Here is a 25,396-nt window from a genome sequence, read left to right as displayed (position 1 = left end):
TGATGATATATATATATATATATATATATATATATACACGATGTTCGTCGGTCAGTCCGCGGCTGGCGCGCTGCCAAGATTGCGTAACGCCGCCTCATCGGCGGGGTCAAAGGTCAAGACCTGATAGAATGCTCAAATTTGTTTTAATTTACTCTTAAACATATAGGCTACGTGATAAAACAAAAATAATGATGGCTTTCTAACATGTTTATTAATTATAGTAGATTACATTAGAATTATGTACAAAGACAGTTTACTTACGGCACTTATGTATAACCCAACTAATTGCTTGAAACATTAATGCTGATTCAAACTGTTTTTCCACTTCATCCAAGAGCTTTCAGTTCTTTTGATACAGTCTTTTTTGAAGTAATACATTCTCCCAGTGCCGCTTGATTGAGGTGCGTCTATTACACAGACTATGTGCTCCAAAGGCACTATGCAGGAATCTTCTCTTTCAGGCCAATAAAATGATGCAGCAGGTCCTGAAGGATGTAGAACTAGAATTTCTGCATCTTCTTCATCATTGAATATTGTTTTTACCAGTCCAAAGTACCAGTTACCATCATAATTTGCAGCCACATAGCAATTTATGGATGGTTCAACACGAACCCAATCAGAAGAAGAATGGAAAGAAAAGACTAAGGAGGGTTTTACACTATCTGTAGTCCTAATTTCAAGGTTGTTTGTTGGAAGTGGTTTGAAGTTATGAAAACTTCTAGTTCCAGGGATGGTTCGGGTTGCTGAAAAACGTTTTTCTAGTTTTAACCGTAGCAAATCAGCTTCTTTTTTGTCAATAAAGTGAAAATGAATGTTTTCCATATTTTTTTCACAAAACTTATACACATCGATTGCTGTCATTATTTGTTCTTTGTCTGAAAGCTGTAGACTGGCTTTCCTTAAAATTCTTTTAATAGTTCCTCCTAGGCCATCACAAATTGACTTCCCATGACTTGTTGCAAAAAAAGAGTGTTGGGCCTTCAAATTAAAGTCTCAAGTGTTCAGTCAAATTTTTAAAACTGTTTCTATTTTTGTACTGCCCAGCACAACCATCTGTAAAGTAGTGAACTGAGTCAATGTCAGTATGATGTAATGACAGCCACTTTGTAATTTCTTTTTGTACAAAGTTAACAAAACCAGTGTCATGTTCTTGGTCATCACTAATAAAACAGTGGTTGGAAACAAAAACATTGTTTTCCTCATTTCTTAGAAAAACTCCAACTGGGTGTAGAGTACAACCACCTCTATTCCAATGGTAACTTTGGATCTCATTTTGTATAACAAAGGAATAATTTTCACTGAAATCAATCACAATAATTGCTGTTTTGGGTGGTGGGTCTTATTTCAATCTTTTAAAGGCTGCTGATTGGGATTTTGCTATAAACGAGTGTGGGGTGAGCTTTTCCAATGACCTAACCAATAAAGAAATGTAGTCTTCAACACTGATAGACTGTTTGATCATTTCTGCCCTGTCTGTGTTAACCCACTGACTGATTACAATTTCTTCTTCTAAATCACAATCTTCACTTAGTTTTTCAGTTAAGCACTCTGTTAGTGCAGTATTTGCAGGACAGCTGTTGCAATGATGTAGCATGCAGTTTTGCTTTTCTGTGTTGCACACAAGCATCTTAATTAGGTCTTTATAAGATTCTTCAATTTTCACAGCATCCAGTAATAGTTTAACATTCTGGTGGATACTGCATACACATACAGTGTGTGTGCCTGCAGCACCAGCAAGGATACACCATTTGGGTCTCAAGAAACAAAATTTTGAAAATCCTACTTCTACCTCGGGATTCTCCCATTTGAAAGTTCTCTCAAGTTACACAAAATGAGTCTTTTTTTGCATGTACACATTTTTTTGAACACTTACTTTGTCTTTTGTTCCAGGTAGCACTCTGGAACTTTCATCCTTTTCATAAAAATCTGTTACAAGTCTTACTGTATTTTCAGAAAGAGTTTTACCTTTTTTTGGACCAGGAGTTTCCAAAATACCCTTTTCAGATTTTAGCTTTCTAGCTTGTCGCACCATGTACTCACTCACATTAAATTCTTTCATCACTTTATTTCGAGTCCAAGAATCTGAAGCCAAGGTCAGAATCTGGATTTTTCTAGACCTCCCAACAGATGAAATCTTCTCTTTCATAAGAGAAATCATTACATCAAAATCCTTTGCTTTCTCAACCACACTTTTATCTTCTTCGTCATCATCAGAACTTGGTGCATCATATTTTAATGCTTTTGACACCGCCTTTTTTGCAGTCTTTTCAATACTGCTAACCTTCCTTTTAAAATAAGACCCTTTACTTTGTTCTGACAAGCCATGAAGCTTTATCGGTGTTAAACCTAAATAAGAGCAATGTTTGTTTGTACGAGGGATTCATTTCTGGATTCCAATGATTCTAATTCAACCATGACTTCTTCATCTGTTTCACTTTCATTGACTTCAACTCTTAATTTTTCCTCACAAAAGTTACGGCATGTTGAGCAAAGCTTTTGTCCAGGTTTTATGCTAATATTTTTTGTCAGTAATTGTTTAGAAAGATCCAAGCCTACACTTCTCAACGATTTTTTGATGGGCTTTTTGTGTTTTTTTAGTGGGTCTACACATGTTGTTTGATACTTTTCAAAAACATTTAAAAAGTAGTAGCTGTGGTGTGAACATATATTCTTAAATTCACACAGATTAATTCCAGATCGTAAGTGGATCAAATCTTTTTCTTCCTCACTCAATTCTGATACCGGTTGTAACTTTTTTGAAGGTGTGTAGGTTGTTTGGAAAGCCAGATTTTTTTAAATAACCCTACACTACAGGTTTGAATATCTGACCTACTGATTTCACTTTTGGTCTGATTACTGTTCTGGTTACTTTTGTAGGATTTTGGAAAAGAATCTCTGTAAACTAAGCAACAGTACTTACTGAGAGTTCGAATAAACTTAATAAAATACTATCCAAGCACTATTTAACACTGTAATAATTTTTTACTTCAAAACACAGGAGTAACAATACAAAATCCAAGTGTACATTGTTACTCCAAGAAGACAAAAACTTATTTTCGGTGTCTAAGTCACTTGGCATTTTTTATTTTTAAAATATAATTAATATTATTTTAAAAATTAGATAACTATTAAACAGGTTAAAAAAAGCCAACATAATTTTTCTTTTATCTAATAGCCTATACAATTAAGAGTATTTTAAAACAAATCTGAGCTTTCTATCAGGTCTGAGACTCTAGATATTGCAGTTTTTGTAAAACTGAACATCCGTTAGCTAAAAAATAAATAAAAAAATAAAAAACTTATAATTTTTTTTCATTTGGAAGAATTTAATATATCTTTATGGCAATTTTTTTTAAACATTTAGATATAATACACAAACTTATTCCAAAATTTCATATTGATATCTTGAGTATTCTTTAATATACAAATTTTTTTAGTTGTGAGGACACATTTAAGTTACAATTTCCGATTGCTGAAACAAAGCCAAATCTAAAAACTTTAAAAATTTATAAAAAAACTATAAGAGATAGAGCAAAAAAAATTTACAAGTGCTTTCAGGATGATAAAAGAAGTAATTGTACCAAGTTTCATCAAAATCTGACATGGTTGGTGTCAAGGCCTGGGTGACTTGACATGGAATGACCCATTTGGTACAAAAGTTGACACACTCATATTTCAAAGCACCCAACAATTGAATCGAAATGCTCAAGAACTGACTTAATTTGATGTATAAATGTGTTCAAGGAGAGGTTGGAAGTGGGCACAATGCTGTTTCTAATGCAGATGAAACTGACTTATTTTTTCACTTTCTGCCTGACAAAACACGAGTTCAAGAGAACTGCCATGGTGGAAAATGTGGTGAAGAAGGGCTAACTGTCTTACATCTTGTAATGAAAGTGGAACAGAAAAGTTGGTGCAACTAACAATGGGAAAGGCAAAGAATCCACAATGCCTTAAAAATGTGCAGATATTTCCACATAAATACACAGTTAAGTGAAAGCATGTGTAACAACAACTACATTCGAACAATTCCAGCATTCCTGGGATACCCGGTAGGGTAATAGAAATAATAAAATCCTTTTGTTTATTGACCAGTGTGCAGCACATCCCCAAAAAAGACCTCTATGTAATATACATGTAGTGCTTTTTCCTCCCAGTTGTACAAGCCCACTTCATCTTTCAACCGAGGCATTATAAAACTCCTGCAACAAAAATACAGAAGAGGTTGGCCTCTCTTCACGCTGCAACGAGAAAGGTAATACAGTGAGACCTCTTTATAACATTCCTCCATATAATGTTTTCCTCTATATTACGCCCATTTTCTTCGGTCCCGACCAAAACCCCATATAAACAATGTTAAATTTTCCTCTTTACTATGTTAATGAGATCCCACTGTATTAGTAGTTACAATATTTTATGAAAACAATCTTCACCTTTGAATCCCATTCATTTAGAGCCTTTATTGTCAGAAACTGAAGTTCTCCATTAGGGCCATGCATTACAGCATCATGCTCACACCGAGCAACCAGCACAATTCCATTGTCCAGATCCCATTTGCGATAGCGGTAGCCCACTGATGCCACTTCTCCAGCCTCCTCCTCCGAGATGAATGGGTTTGTCTCTTCAAATTTATACCGCGGTTCACCCTGCAAAACAAAAATATTAATGCTACTGCTACTAGCATTAAAATGTCTCAATTTTAGCACTATTCCATAACAATAACAGATGCATTTCCTATTATTCACAAACCTGCCTTTCATTATTTAAAATGCACAGCGAGACAAGAGATGTCCAGAATAAAAGAATAAAGAAATAATCGAAACAAGCAATGAGAACATATCCACTCTGCAGCAAACATTGCTCCACACGTCATTATGAGATATGGAAGCACACATTTGAAGTCACAGGACAAACAGTCAAATAAAACTGATATTGGTCGATATGACTGTGTTGGAAACCTCACCAAATAAATAAAAGCAGTGCGCCATGAGAGAATGAAATTTAAATAAAAAACAAGTAATATTGCTGGACACTGGTGTGTGTATTTTCAATGAAGATAAGGACATCCAGTGTCGGTGGCAATTTTAACAGAAATAACAATAGTAATACAGATGAATAAAGCAATGTTGGAACATTCCCCATACAACATGCTGCTGGGGCGATACCATGTTTTCCCGCCTACACTACTAAGGAAAACATGCTCCAACAATGGTAGTTCATGACATTAACAACACAAAAATGTTAAACCCACCCCATGCTATTCATTAAATGTTCTTGTGGCGTCATTCCGAATAGCTGGAACACACACACACACACACACACACACACACACACACACACACACACACGGCTTTGGGCAAAATAATAATACAGTGTCTGTAGCACACTATAAGTAATTTATTATGAAAGTAGTAGCTACATATAGTGCCTTGAAAGGAGGATATAAGATGAACAACAACAAAAGCAAAATGAAGATAATGGAATGTAGTCAAATTAAGTCGGGTGACGCTGAGGGAATTAGATTAGGAAATAAGACACTTAAAATAGTAAAGGAGTTTTGCTATTTGGGGAGCAAAATAACTGATGATGGTCGAAGTAGAGAGGATATAAAGTGTAGACTGGCAATGGCAAGGAAAGCGTTTCTGAAGAAGAGAAATTTGTTAACATCGAGTATAGATTTGTGTGTCAGGAAGTCTTTTCTGAAAGTATTTGTATGGAGTGTCGCCATGTATGGAAGTGAAACATGGATGATAAATAGTTTGGACAGGAAGAGAATAGAAGCTTTCGAAATGTGGTGCTACAGAAGAATGCTGAAGATTAGATGGATAGATCACATAACTAATGAGGTGGTACTGAATAGAATCGGGGAGAAGAGGAGTTTGTGGCACAACTTGACTAGAAGAAGAGATCGGTTGGTAAGACATGTTCTGAGGCATCAAGGGATCACAAATTTAGCACCACCACCACAACAGATACATATAAAACAATCATGATGGAATTACGCAGTTTCTTTCATAACGCAAATAAAATTAAGCGTTTGCTTCTGTTGGGTGGAAATTGGTATAATGGTGCTCACTGTCCTGTTGTGTTGTTGTGATGTTAGCACTTTGTCCAACCTCTGTTCTTCCTGCTTACCCCAAAAATTCTCTTTGACATTGATTTTGTTACAGTTTGGGGTTCTTGCAGTAAAATTGTCACCACCTCTTCTTATATTGCACTTTTCAGTTCACATAAGGCCTCATATTGCCTTCCACTGCGGTGAAAATGCCTTGCAAGTATTCCCCAAAGGTTTTCCATGGGGTTGATATGCAGGCTATGTGCAAGCCAGGGTAAGACATTGATATTTTTATCTGTAAACCACTTATTGGTTGTAGCAGAAACATACAGAGATGCATTACCTTGAAACATTACACTTTTGTTCCCTAGGTCCTCATACATTCTAATCAATTATGTCTCTAGCATCTCAGTGTATATGTTAGAGTTCATTGTAGTATTCAACCAAGCAATGCATGCTCACCTTCAGTGCAGAAGGCTGCCGAAATCTTACCTCTTCCACCACCAAAATTTCTGCTCATTCTTACCTGCTGCTCTATTCCCACACCCAAACCTCCAGATGTCATACACTCAGATCAGTACCAAACACTGTGTGTCGATAGAGTATCAACCAAAATTCCAATTTAGTTTGTACTGTGTGCTGCTGACAGGGGCACTGAATTATAAAAAATATTGGGGGGGGGGGGGGGGCGCACACTGGGGGTTTTGCCCCAGGAAATTTTCTAAATTTTAGAAGAAAAATAGTTAGTTTAAAGTTTTTTAAAGCATTTTAGAGTCATATGATCAACATTAGAACCCTGGAAACCGGACCCTTTATAACTCGACAAGCCCAACACATTTTTTTGGCTTTGAAAAAAGAAACAAAACAAACACGCATGGTATTTTCATAAGAAGCTAATTTAATTTACACTAATAATCATGCTTATAGACTATTACAGAGCAGTGAATACATAGCTCAGCAAAGACTGAAATTATATTCAAATAAATCCAAAACTATCATTAAAAGAATAAAATATAAAATATTGCTGTCACACAGTAAAAGCATTTGTATGCCTAATTCTTTCACTCAAAAAGTATGTAAATAGTAGGTTTTAATTGGGTATTACACCCTAAAAATATTTAGGTATTTGAGAATAACTAATACAGTACTATAGTAGTAGAGTAATACAGTACTATAGTAATAGAGTAATAGAGTACTATAGTAATAGAGTAATACAGTACTATAGTAATAGAGTAATACAGTACTAAACTAGTACTAATATTTTGAAACTGAAAATTTAACGTTATGTATGTATTTAATTCTCTATTTTATAAAGATTTTTATTATTTCTCTAAACGCCATTATTAGGGCTAGAGTGTGTTTAGAAAGGTGCAAACAGACTGTGGACTACTGAATATGAAGTCACTGATGACTAGTTGGATATCCAATTCATCCAAAACATCTCGGTGAGCATGAAGAACAGCCAAGTTGTTCAATCACTTCTATCCCATTGTTGATCAGAGATATGACTTCAGACACTTAAGGGTGCTACATGACCGTTCTGCTGTTGCTATCATGATTGGAACTACCTGCAGAAGCTTAATGCACTTCACTACTCCACATAACATTTCTCCAACGGCAGGCTATTGTGTAATTTACTTTCTTATATGACATGTTTTTTAAGACCAGTTTTTTTATTAGCAATATATTCAAGTGTAAGCGCAGTCTCTCAACGTCTAGGTCATTTTTGAAAAACTCAATTGATTTTTCCAAATTTGTTTCACCTATGTTTACTAAAAGCAAGCACTCTCGTTCATCTGCAACGACCTGTGTTAGTCCAGTTGAAGCAAACCACTCAGTACTGGACCGAGCGAGGTGGCACAGTGGTTACACACTGGACTCGCATTCGGAAGGACGACGGTTCAATCCCGCGTCCGGCCATCCTGATTTAGGTTTTCCGTGATTTCCCTAAATCACTCCAGGCAAATGCCGGGATGGTTCCTCTGAAAGGGCACGGCCGACTTCCTTCCCCATCCTTCCCTAATCCGATGAGACCGATGACCACGCTGTCTGGTCTCCTTCCCCAAACCAACCAACCAACCCAGTACTGTAAGATTAAACCGTTTCACAAACTTCAATGTAAATAGCTTTGTAGTATTCCTTTGGGGGTTTTGAAAGTGTGCGGTGAGCTGGCTTCATTGTTTTCATACTTCTTTGGTATACTTCAATTCCGAGAAAGTGAAGGATCATCAACTTGTGAAGGTCTCTCTTTTAAATACAATTCCCGATAGTGTTCAAAACTATCACGCCTTCCATTCAATATACAATCAAGCCCTCATATATTTTTTCCAAATCAGCAACAGTTGGATGAGGGCATTGAATTTTTTCATTGACATCCTCTACTGGGTTCACTGCATGGCAACAAAGATGTAAAAAGAAATAAGTCTTGACTCAACATAGGCTGCACATTTGTAACCTGTGTTTTGTCCTCTGCAGAAAATGTTTCAAAAGTCTAGAAGTTCTTAAAAGTTTTTCCAATATTCACAAGATACTAGTAGCTTGCATAATCCATCTAGTCAGGCAAAGGGGTCATAGACCAGCTTGGTCGTTGGCACTCTCACAGCGTATGCTTCTGAAAAGTCCCATCCTTTTGTTGGATCCCCTTACAGTGTTTATTAAGTCCTTTGCTAAAGCCATAATATCCCTCAGACTTAAGATGGGGGAGACTGCCTACAACTGCTAAATTTAAACTGTGAGCAGTGCAGTGCACATAAGGTGCTTTTGGTTGTATATCCAAAACTAACTTTAGTCCTTTGAACTTATCTCTCATATTCGAGGCACCATCATAGCACTGTCCTCTTAAATTATGCATTGACAAACCAAAACGAGCAAAAACATCTTAAAATACTAAACAGATGTTTGTGATTCAGTTTTGGGGGTCTCATATAAGCCAACGAAGTCTTCATTGATGATTAAGGAATCATCGACAGTACGAATACAAAATGACACTTGTTCATGACAAAGAGTCACTGTTTCGTCAACCATAATAGAAAAATGTTCAGTGTTCTTGATTGAAGCCAATACCTTTCTCAACACACACTTTCCTAGAAGATCAATAATCTCGTTTTGAATATCGTGGGATGTCCACTTATACCCCGAACGCCCTAACCGATCTTTAAACTCAGGTACGTAATTCTTTCGGAGTTCCAACAATTTAAAAAAAATTTGAGTTTACATCTTCATGCCCTCTAATTGCTAGTCCTTGTCAGCATAGAAATTGCACGGTAGTAAAAATTGTCTCAAGAGCTAAATGGCCTTTCTTCATATCACTAACTTCATTCAATTGGGAGCCCACACTTTGGTTAGTGATACAATTTAGTTTCAGAACATCTTTATGTGTAAACATATTTTCATGAAGATGGAATTTTTCCAAAGCCTTTTTCAAGTTAGAAAACCCTACAGAAGTAAATGTATCATCTTTTTCAAACAAAATTGCAATTGATTTTTAGCATCAGCCTCTTTGCAGGTTTTGGAAAAAACTTTTACAGTAGATGCTTCATACTCTAGCCCTGTATAATTGATCAACCAAGACTTCTGAAATAATCTTCCCTTACCAGACTGTCCAGGTTTCGGCTGTGAACGGTTCTCGCCTGAGGAAGACTAAGCAATTGATGACACAGTAATTGTTGGAGGTTGACTTGCAGTATCATCAACTTCCAAGCACGCCTTTTTGGTAACAAATTTATCCATTGCAAACTTAATTTACAATACACTAAGAGACTAATGTAAATGAATAAAATATGGTCATATAGAATAGTCCACTAGATACTTAAGTCAGAACACTAAACAAGTCTGCACCAAGCAATGAACGAAACTGTCCACACTGAATAACTGCGACAGCATGGTGGACTTTATATAGCCATGGTGTCGTAATGTCTAAGCATCGAGGTGATGCAAGGCGGAGGGTTCCAGGCGCTTCTGCTCACGTCCTTTTGATGTCGCAATGGCTGCAGGGCTGGCCCGCCAGCACCAGACTTTACCCGAAGGTTCGTGCACCACAACAAATTCTAAATGTGCCCACAGTACCGTAACACTATCATGACGCACGCCACTTTTTCAGTTAACCTGCTTACTACCGTAATTATTTGTTTTAACTCCTTACTGAATGTATTTTGAAACGTAACTATCATCAAACAAAAAAAATAAAAAATTCCAACATAATTTTGTGATTTTACAAATCATATTATAACTAATAATTTTCTTAAATTATTGCCCCCCTCCCCCCAAATGAATTTCTGAGGGGGCTCGGGCCCCCTCAGGCCACACAGTCTGCACCTGTGGCTGCTGACCAACAGAACAGGTGTAAACATTAATACAAAGCTACACCAGGACTATGGAGTACCTGAAAAACATAACTGAATAACTAATACGAATAGCTTCTGTGGGGAAGTTGGTAGACTGTTGTAGCAAGGGTTCTGGGTTCAAACCCCAATGATAATTTTTTTATTGTGTGAAAGTGTTATATGGGACAACAGGTTTATGACATGTAAAAGGGCTGTTTTGAGTTTACAGTAACGTTCTCTTGGCAGTCTGCTTTCACTTCATTTATGCAACTTTTAGATTGCAAAATGAAAGCTAGTGGCTGAAACAGAACTTCGTCAAAGTTTCAAAGTTTCTGCATTCGTCAGCGACTTTAGCCATTACCCACCCACGACAGTGAGAATTATAGAAACATGGAAAATGAAACTGATTTTATGTGAGGGACTGCAGCTTAATAAAGTTATTCTGTTGTTGCAGACTAATTTCTTCCGAAGAAACTCTAGCGACATTGCACACTTTATGAATCGTATGCTTGTACATTCTGAAGAAATGAAGATGAAGTGGTTGACAAAAGGAGGTTGTGTTTGCTGGAATTATGTGAACTGCGATATGTTTTAGTAGCTTATGTTGTATGTGCAGGTCACGAAGAACAATAGCATCTTTGTGGGGCTGTAAGAATCCCACATTATCAGAAGTTTCTCTCAATTGATTTGTTCCACTACTGCTGCTTGTAGAAACATCTTGAACAGTTCTTTCGTCATTTTGCTGGAGGAGTGAAAGAGGATGATTAAATTTGGTGCTGGGAAAATGGACTGAAGTGTACGAGTACTCAAAGAATGTGGCTCTTGAAGGACAACAGACAGCTTTGGCACAAATTTGCCATGTGTGAAAGCAACTGAATAATTGTGAATGTATGGGTTGTCTTGTGAAAGGACCGTACACAACTCCTACAAAAATTTTTTTTAGAACCTCTAGTTGCAAGTGTGCGGCCCATAGTCGTCTCCTTATTAAATCCACTTTTGTCGGTGTTTAGATATTTGCATCTCTGTAGGCTGTCACGAGTGCACAGGCTGCTTGTTGCCAGTCTTCTACCGTTTTCTGGATGTCATTTCTGTTTTGGTACATTTTCACAGTAACAAAAGATTTGAATTTACAGATTACAATATTGTTTTTACACTTTCAGCATAAGACCCAACTGTTACTGGCATCAAATCTTGGGAAATTTGATTGTCTTGCTTTTGTTTTCATCCACAATTTGATGTCTACATCATGAATACAGCAACCTTTCTCGTGACAGTATTTGAAGCGCTCCATCACATGCATTGTAATATGTTTGTACTTTTCCTTCACTGGTATTAACCCCTCTATTTTCCCACTGACACTTCCATTCATAAAAAATACACTGTGCAGACCATCTAGTGCATTGTGTGATGGACAAATGTTCGGGTTGGCTTTGGCTGCTTTTTGACTAACCCAATATTTGAGCATTCTGATTTTGTCATTTCTTGAGTAGAACACCACCCTTTTCACCATCTGTGGTATTTCCCTATTTCATCATTTCCATCACCTAGGACCCTTCTGGCAATGATATCAAAGACGTCAATTCTAGTCCATTCACTTTGTCATAAACAAACAATTCCGCTCCACCCGGTGTGCGTTTGTCAATATCTAATGTTTCCTCTTTGGCGACATTCGACACAGTCCATTGATCAATTATGTCTAGCAGGAATGCTGCACACTTTCTTCCATCTTCAGTTATTTCTGGTGTTGCATGTACACAACAGTCACTATGCAACAGTTCGAAGAGAATGTCAATAATGTTCCACAGATTCATGTTGCACAACAGCAGCACTAGTAGTCCGCAGAGTGGACAGCAACTGCAAACCTGTGACTAGCCACAACACGCACATCTGATGTACAGTGGCACTGCCATTTGCAGACAATTATTATTTACTACCCCCCCCCCCCCAAAGTGATGCAATTGTTTCTATATTCTACTATTCCGATTGGTTATGTTTATTCTACAAAACTACAAGTACTTCATCACAAGTGGTGTTTGTTCAGTTGTATATGTCTGACAGAACACCATACCTATCTATACCAATGTACTCTATAGGTCTGCTACTTTCAATTAACGAAGCAAAAGCAGATTGCCAAAAGAACATTGCTACAAACTCTGAAGAGTCCTTTAGCATACCTGGGAAATGTTCTCCCATATAATAGTTTCACACATAAAAGTTTAAAAATTGTTATCAGTGAGGTCCGAATGCGGGATCTTTGGCACAATGACCTCACCCTCTACCAACTGACTCTCGCATGATCCATGAAACAATCATTCACAGATGTTCTTTTCCTGTGCTATGTAGTTCTGGTGTTATTTTTAATTACTGTTTATGCATGTTCTACTGGACAATGGCACAAAGCACGAACTAAATTGGTGTTCCTGGTGATACTCTGAAGGCAATCATCATTTGGCACCCATCTGAGTGTGACAGCTTGAGGTTCGGGTGTCAGATCATGGCAACAACACTGAAATCCATCCAGCCTATTTCATAAACTTCTTTTCATCAATGAAGATCACTTTATCCAATTCTGAAATCTGTGACATGTTTTCAGCAAACTCCAATCTAGCCCGTTTACATTTGGATGTTGGAACAGGTTTCTGCAGTCATCTCTTGAATTTAAGATGTTTGTCATTTGACAAAATTTGTCTTACACATCTGGCAGTTGTCAGTAACTGAAAACTGTAAATCAGCAGCAAGTTGAGAATGAAATTATCAGTAACTGTACTTTAACAGTGAAACTTCTAGGGAATTTGACAATTAGTCCTATTTCCTTGAATGCACCTATTTTTGCTTTTTCCATCACAACTTTTTTCCACTAACATTGTCAATCACTGTTTATGTACACAACAAACACTGTCACTAACGGTGCCTTTTCCCACCTGCAGGAAAGGCACATATGCACACAATAACCCCACACAAAACTGACTGGCTTTATACAGAGTTCCACCCTCTTCCACCTGAATCAATGACTTTTTGAACAATGTACTAATGGCATCAAATGCAATACTATACAACTGCATTTGTCATTGTGCTGTCTCATACTATTGCTTATACACTGTGCAAAAATATTCTGGTCGACAAAGTTAATTTTCCTAAACATAGCCATGCCATTATGCATAATTCCACTACTGTAGCAACATGAATGTATCCTATCCTGAAACCAATGAAGGAATTCTGCCATTTCTGACATTACTTTTCAACAATGGCTTTCAGTAAACTGCACACCTGGTGATATCTATCTCTGCATCTTAACAACAGTTATAGTTGATATAAAGTAAACATGCCAACTGACTTGCAAGTGAGCAATAGTAATCCCATGTACATAAATTATTCAAGAGAGAAATGTGCAGATATTTACTATCTATATAATGCCTCAGCATTGCCAATGGTCAAGAGAGTTGTGGAAGTATGAACTGTGGGAAGATACAGAGAACAATACATGGAGCAAACATCTGGTCTCACTGCCTAAATCTCTTTCTGTGCAGAATGAATCTAGTATTGCCATCATTTGTGAGTTCTAGGGGTTCAAATTTGATACATAAATAACTATCTGGAGAGGAGATTTATAACCACGAACATCTTTTCCATGAGAATGCATCTTGATTCCAAATCTAATTCTGATTATGAGATTCTAGTATATCATTCTCATGCTGTGAATCTGTGTTGCTAAAATATTCTGTGTGATCAACAGTGATTTTAGGGATGTCAGTGAACATTTTGACGGGCCTAGCATATACAGAACATTTCAGATACTTCCTGGGCATTTCCTTAACTTAAAACTGACTGTAGGATAAGCCTAAGTATTAACTTCTACCTGTGCTGCACCATCACAGAACCTTCGACGTGCTTGAAAGCATACTTAACACCTAATGCTTCACTACCATAAAGAGTAAATGCATACACATAGGAACACAGACCACATTAGTATTTTTTTCTTTTTAATAGATTATGTATGCAGTCAACAATAGATTTAACATCTTTATGCTGCCAAGAAAAAGATTGTAAAACAGGCATTACCATATCACTCTGGACAAGTATACAACACAGGTTGTATGTGCTGATATTACTATTACTTCTGATGACTTTACAAATCTTTTAATTGCTTACATCATCAATTTTGGGCTTATTTATTTCTGTAAGAAATGCTTGAAGCTGAGAAGAGAGATATATCCTCCAGGTAAATTTCCTGCACTTGACAGGTGTCAATTCAAAACAAAACCAACATGCTAACTACTGTGACAGTACACTGGTTTTCAGAATTTGATAATTCCAAGTGCAATATCTTTGTACACAACTTGTCATTAGACTGTTTTAGCCTGGTGGTTACTGTTGCTGGCTACTGAGAAAGGTTCTGGGTATGATTACCAGCAATCCTGAGATTTTTCTGCGAGTGAAAGACTGTAAAAAGCTGTACTAGCTTCATGCAGCCAAATAAAATCTGAATTAAATAAGAAGCAAAACTTACTGCAAGTTGCTAAAGTGTCACCAAACTTCAAGACTTACAACAGCTTGTTAGAAAATATATTTTTAATTACTGAACTCTTACTCATTATATTAATAATTCCAAGACTGTTGTCCTAGGTGTCTAGCTGTCCTAGACCAAAATGAGAAATAATAAGAACAGCACACCTGAACTCTATGACAAATGCATTGAACTGTATCTTCTTAACTCTAGACTTACTCGTGCAGATGCAGAAGCATCTATATAATCTCCAATATAAGACTATACTATGAACTTTGGCCACACTGGTTTCTGGCTTTTGCTTCCAATCACTGAAAAAACAGACTAAAACATCATTAGAAACTACAATAAAAATTAATCTTGACAAAATTCTTACTGTTTTCAGCACTTGTTGCGAAAAGTTGTGGTTAATGAAGGTTGCTTCCAAAGCAAGGTTTCTTGGAGAATTTAGACTATTTCCATCATCTTGAGGAGGTTCTACGGAGGTCTCATTCACTGTCAGCAGATCTGTCGGTAGAAAAGTATTATTCATGTACATGTCGATGCATAAAAGGTTGTCTTCTGCATAGAAACTATAAGTGGCAATATCACTACGAAAGCAAACATTTCAAACAGATTATTGTTTAGAGTTTTTTCCAAAAACATCCCCATTTTTCAAAAGGGAATACACACCGGAATATTTTGTAAAAGTATTTTCACAGGACAAGCACAAAAGTACCCAAAAATTGGAAACATATTGTTTCTGTGAATGAGGTTCACAAATATTCTGAACTGTTCACATCAGGAGCCCAACTACAAACAAACAAATGAACTCTGTCGATCAACTGGTATAAGTTAAGTGCTACACTCTGGTACGAAAGAAATATTTAGAATTAAACATGCCATCAATGATATCCTTGGAAATGGAGCACGAGCACAAAGCAAGGACAGAAATTTAGAATGTCCTTCTCAAAGGAACACCCACAGATAAGCCTTCTGCAATTTAAGAAAACCATGAAATACCCAAATCTCCGATATATTCCCTCTCTAGAATAAAACTACTGTATACTTTTGGGCAACTTATGTTACTATTTAAATAGTTTGAATAACAAAAATCGTTCACAGATAATATCTTTGTTCGCAATATATTTTCAATAGTACCAATCATTACCAAATAGTTTGTGGTAGTGTTCTGAAATACAAATTTATTCCACATATATATAATAATTGCAAGGTGCATGTTATTGGCAGTGCTAGTTACATTAGTGAACAAGAAGCAAGGAGCAATCAGAGAAAAATAATGTCAAATTATACATACTGGAGAAGTAAACACACCGAATATTTATGTACTTCAGGTCACTGTGTGTGGGTGTTCACACAAGTAGCCCAAGTAACCACCCCATATACTAGCTGCAAAGAGGCAAACCCTCTCATTGCCCAATAGTCACAAAACTGCAACTACTTAACCTCACCCTCTGAAAGGGCTCTGACTACCTTTACTTGCACTGAAGTGAGAAAGCTCCTGCCACCCAAATGGAAGTTATTTCAAGTTCCCAGGCAAGCAACACAAGCTCAAGTAAGAGAGCAGCTTGGACACCTATGCAAGAAGCACTCTGCAACGCAGGGAATTAAAACAAGTGCTAAAGGTGAACATTCAACTGGGGAAGAAAAGAAAGTTTTCTATATGGAAATTTTAATGGAAGCAAATGCACCATGTTGAGGATACTGAAAGACATGGGTTTCAGGCATCATAAAAGGAAAGATAGGAAGGCTTTCCTTATTGCATTGCACTGTTGAAGCTTATGTACAGCAAAAGAATACAATGAAAATGTGGTGTAAAATGAGTTATGGGTTAGTAGTCTGAATGTTATGGATGGGAAAAGGAGCAGAAATACTGTGCTTCATGTGTGACCAACAAAGACTGCCTTTATTCCTGATGGTATGTTTATTTTGGAAATACCAGACGAACAATTCTGAAATTATGTACAGTGTCTAAAATGGTAGTTCAATGATGAATTATTTCTGTATCATCCTGCATGTATGTCATCATTACGGACAATACAAACATCCATTCTGTGCAACGAACAAAACAACTATGAACACTGACATGGCTACATAGTTGCCTCTTAACAGATTACTCCATACTGACAACAGCAGAACTGCTTACTGGTAACACTAAAGAAACTTTCTCCAGAATTTAAGAGATGAAACTGTGAAGCAGCATAGACACTGTTATACTATCTCCACCAAATCTTTGCTACTGCTAACTGCTAGCATAGGATATACTGGCAGGCAATAACAGTGCCAGGACATCTACAGGAGACAGTTTACACATGACATACAGTAAAGACTGCAGGAGGAGAATTACCAAAGACAAATTTGCAGTAACAAAGTTATGGAGTATTTCATAATCTCCAAAAGTGTCATTGTGTGTCAGATGAGGATGACGGGAGGGTTTACTTACAGTGAACTATGGGAGTATTAATGAGTTACTTAGGTCTTTGAGAACGTAATACTAAGGAATCATCCTTAGATTCATAATAATGCACTTTTCTTTGTCAGGCACACTCGATCCTGTGTACATACTGCACCCAAGTATGTAAATCATAATGCAGTACATATTATAAGTTGATATCAGAACAAAAGAAAATTCCCTTTTTGTAGCTCATTAATGAAATGGTTCCTGATAAAGTTACCCATTTCTTCAGCTTGAAAGGTCAATAAGCACAGAGGATGCCTACAGAGACTGGTACTGTCCAAGAATTTTTCTTGTTTATAGCAGCAACAATTGCTTACAATATCGAGGTTTGTGCAATTTCTGCACGGCACTGCTGAGAATATAGTTTACACCTGGAAACAGCATCATATTCTCTCCTTCCTCCCTTCCTCTCCCCCCCCCCCTCTCTCTCCCTCTCTCTCTCTCTACCCAGAATGAGATGCTCACCTACCTGCCTAAGTAAATGGATTTTAAAAAACAGATGTTTTTATGACTGTAGATAATAAACTGACAATAGATACCCTGAAACTGCATACACTTAATAACTTTCCTTTCAGTAACAGTTAATTTAGGAGTGGACGGTTACTTAACAGATAGGTTATTTCTATGAAAAGTGGTCTAAAACAAGATAGCTAAATTATATAGCCTACATTTGCAAATTAAGTTAGAAAGAAGTGTTGTTGTTGTTATGAAGAAAACAGTAGGAAACTTTTTCTTCTTGCTAAGTTGAACTATGAGGTCACTTATGTAACAAAAATCAAGGAGGTGTTACAAGAAAGTTTGGAAAATTCAGAACTGCCTACGGCACATGGAGTACGAAGTACTAGTCTCCTTTAAAGTAGTTTGTATACACAATTCACTCAAAACTAAGCAACGTAATTTTATTAAAAATTATTATTCTTGCAACACAAAAAGAGATGGCTTGGAAATAAAACAGTACATGCCTGTCATGAGCGATATACAAACCAAATTCTGTGTTGTCTCTGCGGTCAAAGAACAGCTTGTCTCCAATCTTCTCGATAACAATATCCCATGAGTAATTGGACCTAGTACAACACATTATGGTTGCCAAGATAGCATCGGTAGCGTAAACATTCCCAACAGTCTTCGACAATTTTCGTATGATGGGATCATCTGTTGTTGTTACAGTGTGAGCAATTCTGTCAATTCGCTGCAATGGCTTTTCATTCTTCACATTCACTCTGTCATATGCCTTATCATAATATTCCAGAGAACCGCAACAAATTCTGTAAACATGCAATTTTTTTAGTTCCGTTGGAATTAATATAATGCAACATAATTCAAGACATGTTTATACAAAGAGCTGCATCAAATAAAAAGAATATATAGGAATGATGACAAATAAAGAATAACTTGGGAAAATACCTATTGCACATTGAAGTATGAGAGATTACAAGAGGAATGAGTGATGATTTTTTTATAAATAAAGGACACAGCTCACTGAAATGCAGAAGTGCTGCATTGTCAACAGGTACACAAACAAAAGGTACAGAGCATTGAAACAAAATTTCAGTTCATAGTGCTGTGGAATGTGGGGAAAAAAGCTGCAAACTAGCATTTATAAGAAGAACACCAAAAACGCAAAAGGTGCTTAATATGTAAGAAATTGTCCATGCAACTTGCCACTGATGATGCCTTGCAGAAAATAAAGGCGAAACACGTATGGCACTAAAATGGTGTTTTATTCAGTTGCTGTCAGACGGTGCATAAGTAAAAATTATCAATATACCGCAATATTACACGCAGCTGAGGAAGACAGGACAATAAAAGTCGAAGATGTCAAAAGGTACAGAGCTTTGCTTTGCTAGCTTTCCATATGAAATTCCTTTCTCAATCTGTAGGAGAAAAACACCCTCCCCCGTCCCTCACCCCCACACAAACACCTGTCTCCCTACACTGTGCTCAGTCAACTGCCAGCTCTTTCCTGGCCCACAGTGAGTGTACTGAGGTGGGATGAGGTACAGGGCAGGGTGGGAATGTGGGGGTTACAAGGTGGGGTGGGGGATGGAGAGGCAGGAGGGCAGGGAGTGGGATTTTTTTTTTTGTGGTGGTGGTGGGGGGGGGGGGGGGGGCGGACTTGACGTCTAGTGTCTCGTGGGAAAGTGGGGAACTGTTTGGAACCATCCCAGCATTCACTTGAAGTCATTTTTACGGAAATCATGGAAAGCCTAGATCAGAACGGCTGGACGCGGGTTTGAACCAAACCTAAATCAGGACAGGTGGATGCGAATTTGAACTGTTGTCCTCCCAAATGCGAGTCTCATGTGCTAATGACTGCGCCACCTCGCTCGGTGGTGGTGGGGAAGATCCAGATGACACAGGTTCTGAAGCAGCTTTTGCAACATGTAGCAGAGCACAACATGTGAGATTTCAGTGGATGCTTCACAATCTGTGCAATCTGGCTTCTCCCAACCACAACCAGCTTTTCTGAGCTTCACAGATGGGAGCTATCCTTACAGCACATCCCTCACTCCCTTAATCTCCCTGGCCTAAACCTAAGGTAAATCACTGTCCCCCCTGACAATAATGTGGGCGTGTGCCTTCGGGTGCATGCATGTGTGTGTGGGTGCACAATCCATTCCCTGTCACATTACCCCGCCCAATGTGTGTCAGCTAGTTGTGTGCTGCCATCTAGTGCCCTAGTCTGTGAAATTGCATGCCCAGCCATCTGCCACCTGCACCCCCAGCTAGCCCATAGATAGCTCCCCACTTTCCCATGAGCCACTGCCTACCTACCCCCTCCCTGCCTTCTGCCTCTCTCCATCCCTTAGCCCACCCCAGCTGGCTGGAATGAAGGGAAACTGATACCAGATATTTATCATGTATAAGTGTTTGTCAATGTTCTTAGGCTGCACGTTATGTGTGTTTCAAACCACAGATGAGCCACATGTCAGTGGGATATAAAGGAATAGCTAAACAGAAATAATATAATCATTGAGAACTGAGAACAAATACTGTACTCAAACTGTCCACTGTTGGGCAGCAGGCCAATACAAGTGCCAACCACGACAGGAGAGCCACATTGGAAATTCATGCCTGACAGCTAGTTGTTTACTCAAAGATAAATATCTTGAACAACTAGCTGTCAAACTTTATTTTCTACAACTGTCAGATATTAAAAAATGTAATATACGTGTGACAAATTATCGACAACAATAATGGGTTACTTGAAGTTGACACATGTCAATCTACAATGTCAGGAAATTTACTGATGAAGGCAATAAAGCCAAAATAAGCATATATACTGAAATAAAATATCAAGTAGCACACTTTTCCAACTCTCTGCATAATGTCCTACCCTCTAAATTAATTATCGTTAACAATAATTTATCATGCCCCATTTTCACTAATTTGTTTGCAAATAATATAGGTACCCTACAGGTAACACAAGGCTACCTACAGTTAAAGTACCAGCCTAGGGATGCATAACTGATCAACATGAAGCTAGTTTTACAGCACTATCCGAGTGACCACAAAACAAGAAGATAGGATTTCAACTGAAGAAAATATCAGGAAAGGATTAATGTGACAATGGTTTTGTAAATATCACTATCCCATTTTAACACGCAACTTTACATGTAAGTGGTGTGACTTTATAATACATACTAGATACTAATACATTGTTAACTGAACGACCACATGCATGACAAATATCTGAACATATTAATGTGTCTGTGTTGATTTGGGGGGGGGGGGGGGGGGTTACTATGACAAGAAATAATTTACCTCAAAGTAGTGGGTTTTCTTACATTTTTGTATGTGTTTGAATGACTCAATGCTTCAGTTTTTCAGAGTGAGGTCCCCTTTCCTCTAAAAGCAAAAGCACTAAATCCTATTAATTAATTCCAACCCTCTAAACCACAAGCACCCAATAAAAACCACCCACACTGCATCTTCAAGACACCAAAGAAAAATACAACAAACACAATCATACAGACCTTCAACATAAATATAAAATAAACAAAATCCAAAATAACAAAGAATACAGTACCAAAACTTCCAGACCACAAACGAAAGCACTGACTGCTATCTGCTTTCAATTGCAATCACTGTCACGTACAGTAACACACACTTTGAAGCACTGAAATTTATCACTGACCAAATTTGAGGAATTACATAGCGATTACCATGCAAGGATAAGGTAACTAAGTAGTTAGTACTCACATGTCTTCACCATCCTTTACACTGGGCAATGAAAGCTTTGCTAATCGTGGAAAATCCATCTCTTCAATTGTTATCCAGTCGGGACGTACTGTCACAGACGCATCACGACTCTTTATGGGTGGCTGATTCTTACTGTTCCGCATACCTTGTCGTAATGGCCATTTGCGCTGTGCCCGTTGATTCCTGTTACAGCAAAAGTCCACATTTTGCATTAACAAACATTAATTCATCTCAGATTTTTCGTAAAATACCAATTTCAAGAAAAGTTCTCATTTGAATCTGTTTCTGTCTTTGACTGCACTAGACATAAAAATTTACAAAAACTAATATTCCTACAATGTAACAATCAAACCCTAACAAAATTTAAGTATTCCGACAAAAGTGACCTGTAGCCAGATAAACAGAAATAATTCAATACCAGTCTTCATCTCGGAGCAGCGACTTAAGAAACATGTAACAAATATCGTAATTATCGTGAGCATTACATAATACCAGCGGTGACTTTCACATGCCGGTCTGTCGCAACAACCAGGATTTTTTTCCTTGTTCACAAAAGACAACAAAACTGTGAATATATGCATGAAAAGATGACATCACAGCTGCCACCGGTCAATGACTAGTATCAAATATGTCAGTTTACATGATACACAGCAGCATTGACGGGCTGATAAGAGTCCTCATGCGTGGGATTTACGGAATGCATGTCACTATGCTGACCAGTTCCTGCAGAGACAGCAATCGCATAAAAATACTTTTGTGTCAGAGTTGGTGCATTAACTGTTTTGTGTTTTTAAAAGTGCATATTACAGGCTTTTCATGTTGTAATTGTATTTTCATAGAAACAAAGCCAACTGTAAAACAAACAATATAGACCTTTCAGCATGAATAAGCTTTGATGAGCAACAGCACCAAATAAGGCACTTATACCAAAATACTCTAAAGGGAGGGGAGGGAGCAAAAAAATCCCTAAACATTATATTTTATCAGTTCCAGTTCACCTTGTACACTCCTCTCAACACATACCATATTTCTACGACTTCTTCCTTCCTTTAGTAAATACAGCATTTGTTAAGTCATGAATGTAGTTTGATGAACAGTCTCCCTACTTACTATTGTAAGCTCCATATTCATATCATACTTAATCATAGCTTCTCGGTGTCAAGGACAAACTATACCTGTTAGAAATCAGTACCCAGAAAGAGTTCACACAAATCTTAAAATTACCTATCTCGCATTTTCAAGCCTTTGCCAAGCAGCTGCAGCTGGCCTTGCATAACTCCTCTAGCACCACCACGACCCCTGAGATTGCGCTGGTTTTGCCGGAATCTGCCACGCTGATATGGTGGCTTCTGCACACGAGTTGTATCCACCAGATGAAATGTGCTTTCATCTTCCTCATGGTAATACGCATACTGACTGCCACCTCCAAACTGAGACTGGTACTTGTCTGTAATAAAAAGTGATTACAGCAACATCGCAAAGACTTTTTTTCTTAACTCTTATGTACTGAACATAAATTGTAAAGACAGAGGGAGACACTACATATTGCAAACTTTACATCTTTAATCGCTGCATACGCTGGAAAGAAAAATGACGCTATACAATCACATGAGCGGCAAACCAATGCCGACAAATACAGATGAAAATTAAAATAAACTTTTAGCACGATCGCGAGAATAACGGGCATCTTCGCACTAATGAGTGAAACCAGATAGTATATGTACTTACTAGTGTATTTTTTGTCTTGGAAAGCCGCACCAGTCCAATCAGATATCTATGAACGCAAATAAAAACGAAATTAACACTACATTAAAGAAAAACAAATCATTTTAACACAGCTAAGTTATACATATGTCAGTAATTTTCACGTGTCATACCTTGCCTAGGCGATCCCCTTTCGAAAATGGTTGATACGGCATATCTTTGAACTGATCGGGAAGATCGCAAGGACCCCATCCCTTTGGATTATCCTGTATAACAGGGGGTACAAAATGAGGGAGTTCTTCCCCGTTTGATGATATATCTTCAGTTATCATAATTGTGTCCGCCACAAACTTGTACCCATGGACTCCACACACACAGCATAGAGCATACAATCGCGTTGCGACTATCGATGCACTATTCCATATAGGAGCATCTCTATCGATAAACCTAATCATATATATCGATAGTCCGAATATCGCAATGTCACAAGTCGTTAAGCGTTAACGTTGGGTTCAAGCAGGCAAGTACTGTATTGTATTGTATTTATTTATTTATCCTGTGGATCACATATTGTACAAAGTACACATGATACAGGACAAGTCATTTTTCTTAACAAATATGTAGTTTGGAGAAAAAAACATAGGCAATGGACTGCCATTTAAAAAAATGTACACAAAATTGTTCATTGATGAATATAGTAACTTCACATACAGAGAACACAAACAATTTACATGGGGAACTAAAAAACATGTAGGCAATGTAGTGCTACTTTAAATTTACACAAATAATCACTGAGATTACAGAATAGTAAAAATGTCAACTGGAAACACAACAGAAGGACAATGTCATTTAAAAACTACATTAAACATGAAATTGACATTGAGATTTCACAGACAATTAAGTTTTAATACCAATAGAATGAGTACTTGTACATTCAAAAAGCGAGTTAAAAAATTTTGGGAAGTGAAACTGAAACATAGTTGTGTATAGTAGAAATTAAGTTATTATTTTGCCTACAGAATGTTTTACTCTAATCACAGTATTTTACAAAGGAAATTTATAATTTTTCATTTCCAGGAATTCTTGTACTGAATAGAAACAGTGCTTTGTCAGAAATGCCTTTAGTTTATTTTTAAATATTGGATCTGGAGCAGTTTTTATTTGTTCTGGAATTTTATTGTGTAATGCGATACCCAGGTGAGTTATATATTTTTGGTATGATGATGTCCTTGAAAAAATTTGATGGATATTAGATTGCCCTCTGGTATAATGAGCGTTTATATCATTGTTTTGGATTAATTTGCCTGTTCTTGAGAGGTATTCCCTGGTGAATAGGATTGTTTCTTGAATGAATAGGGATGGGATGCTTAGAACATTAAGTTTTATAAAGTGGCATTTACAGGATTCCAGCTTTTTGAGGCCACAGATTATCCTCAGTGCTCTTTTTTGTAGTTTAAATATATTTGTGCTGTGAGTTGAATTTCCCTAAAAGATGATTCCATAGCGGAGCAATGAGTGGAACTGCGCATGGTATGCTTGCATTAGTGTGGATTTAAGTGTTCTTAGTCCATAGCACAATGATGAGAGTTTCTTTGATAGGTTGTTTATATGTGTGTCCCATTTTAAATTTTGTTGGACCCGTAGACCCAAAAATTTTGTTGCATTTACATTTTCAATTTTATCATTATTTAACTTTACTTGGATAGTTTTTTGATTGGATGTGGGAATTAGATGGAAGTTGATACATACAGTTTTCCCACAATTATCAATTAGGCCATTTTTGTTAAACCACTCAGAAAGTTTTTTCATAGAGTTATCGGATATTGTCTGAAGGGATTCAGGACTAGATCAGTCAACACTATGCTTGTATCATCAGCAAACAGGATAGTTTTTTGTGGGCTCATACGTTCAACGAGATCATCTATGTAAATGAGGAAAAGTAATGGCCCTAGAACAGAACCCTGGGGATCACCATATCTTATTGTTCTTTCCTCCGAGAGGAAAACTGTGTTATTTATTTTATTCTGTACATTAATATCGTATTGAAGTGATACCTTCTGTCTGCGGTTTTGTAGGTAAGAGCATAGCCAGTTGTGAGCCACACCTCCTATTCCTCTTCTTTCCGATTTAGCAAGCAGTATTTTAGGATC

The 25,396-nt window shown here is 37.4% G+C and overlaps 1 protein-coding gene across 1 annotated transcript in view; it reads right to left on the bottom strand.

Moving 5' to 3' along the window:
* LOC124595666 (eukaryotic translation initiation factor 3 subunit D-like) overlaps window positions 1-23,646 on the bottom strand; it is a 55,531-nt gene extending 31,885 nt beyond the window's left edge. The window contains exons 1-7 of the mRNA XM_047134511.1: window positions 23,420-23,646; window positions 23,271-23,316; window positions 22,767-22,989; window positions 21,543-21,725; window positions 18,324-18,604; window positions 15,258-15,388; window positions 4,434-4,646 (exon numbers count right to left, since the gene is read on the bottom strand). Coding sequence (XP_046990467.1) covers window positions 4,434-4,646; window positions 15,258-15,388; window positions 18,324-18,604; window positions 21,543-21,725; window positions 22,767-22,989; window positions 23,271-23,316; window positions 23,420-23,578 — 1,236 coding nt within the window. The 5' untranslated portion in view covers window positions 23,579-23,646. The remainder of the gene's footprint in view (window positions 1-4,433; window positions 4,647-15,257; window positions 15,389-18,323; window positions 18,605-21,542; window positions 21,726-22,766; window positions 22,990-23,270; window positions 23,317-23,419) is intronic.
* Window positions 23,647-25,396: the final 1,750 nt, after the last annotated feature.

Source organism: Schistocerca americana, chromosome 2, assembly GCF_021461395.2.
Source record: "Schistocerca americana isolate TAMUIC-IGC-003095 chromosome 2, iqSchAmer2.1, whole genome shotgun sequence".
Taxonomy (NCBI): domain Eukaryota; kingdom Metazoa; phylum Arthropoda; class Insecta; order Orthoptera; family Acrididae; genus Schistocerca; species Schistocerca americana.
This window is presented reverse-complemented; position numbering and strand designations above follow the sequence as displayed.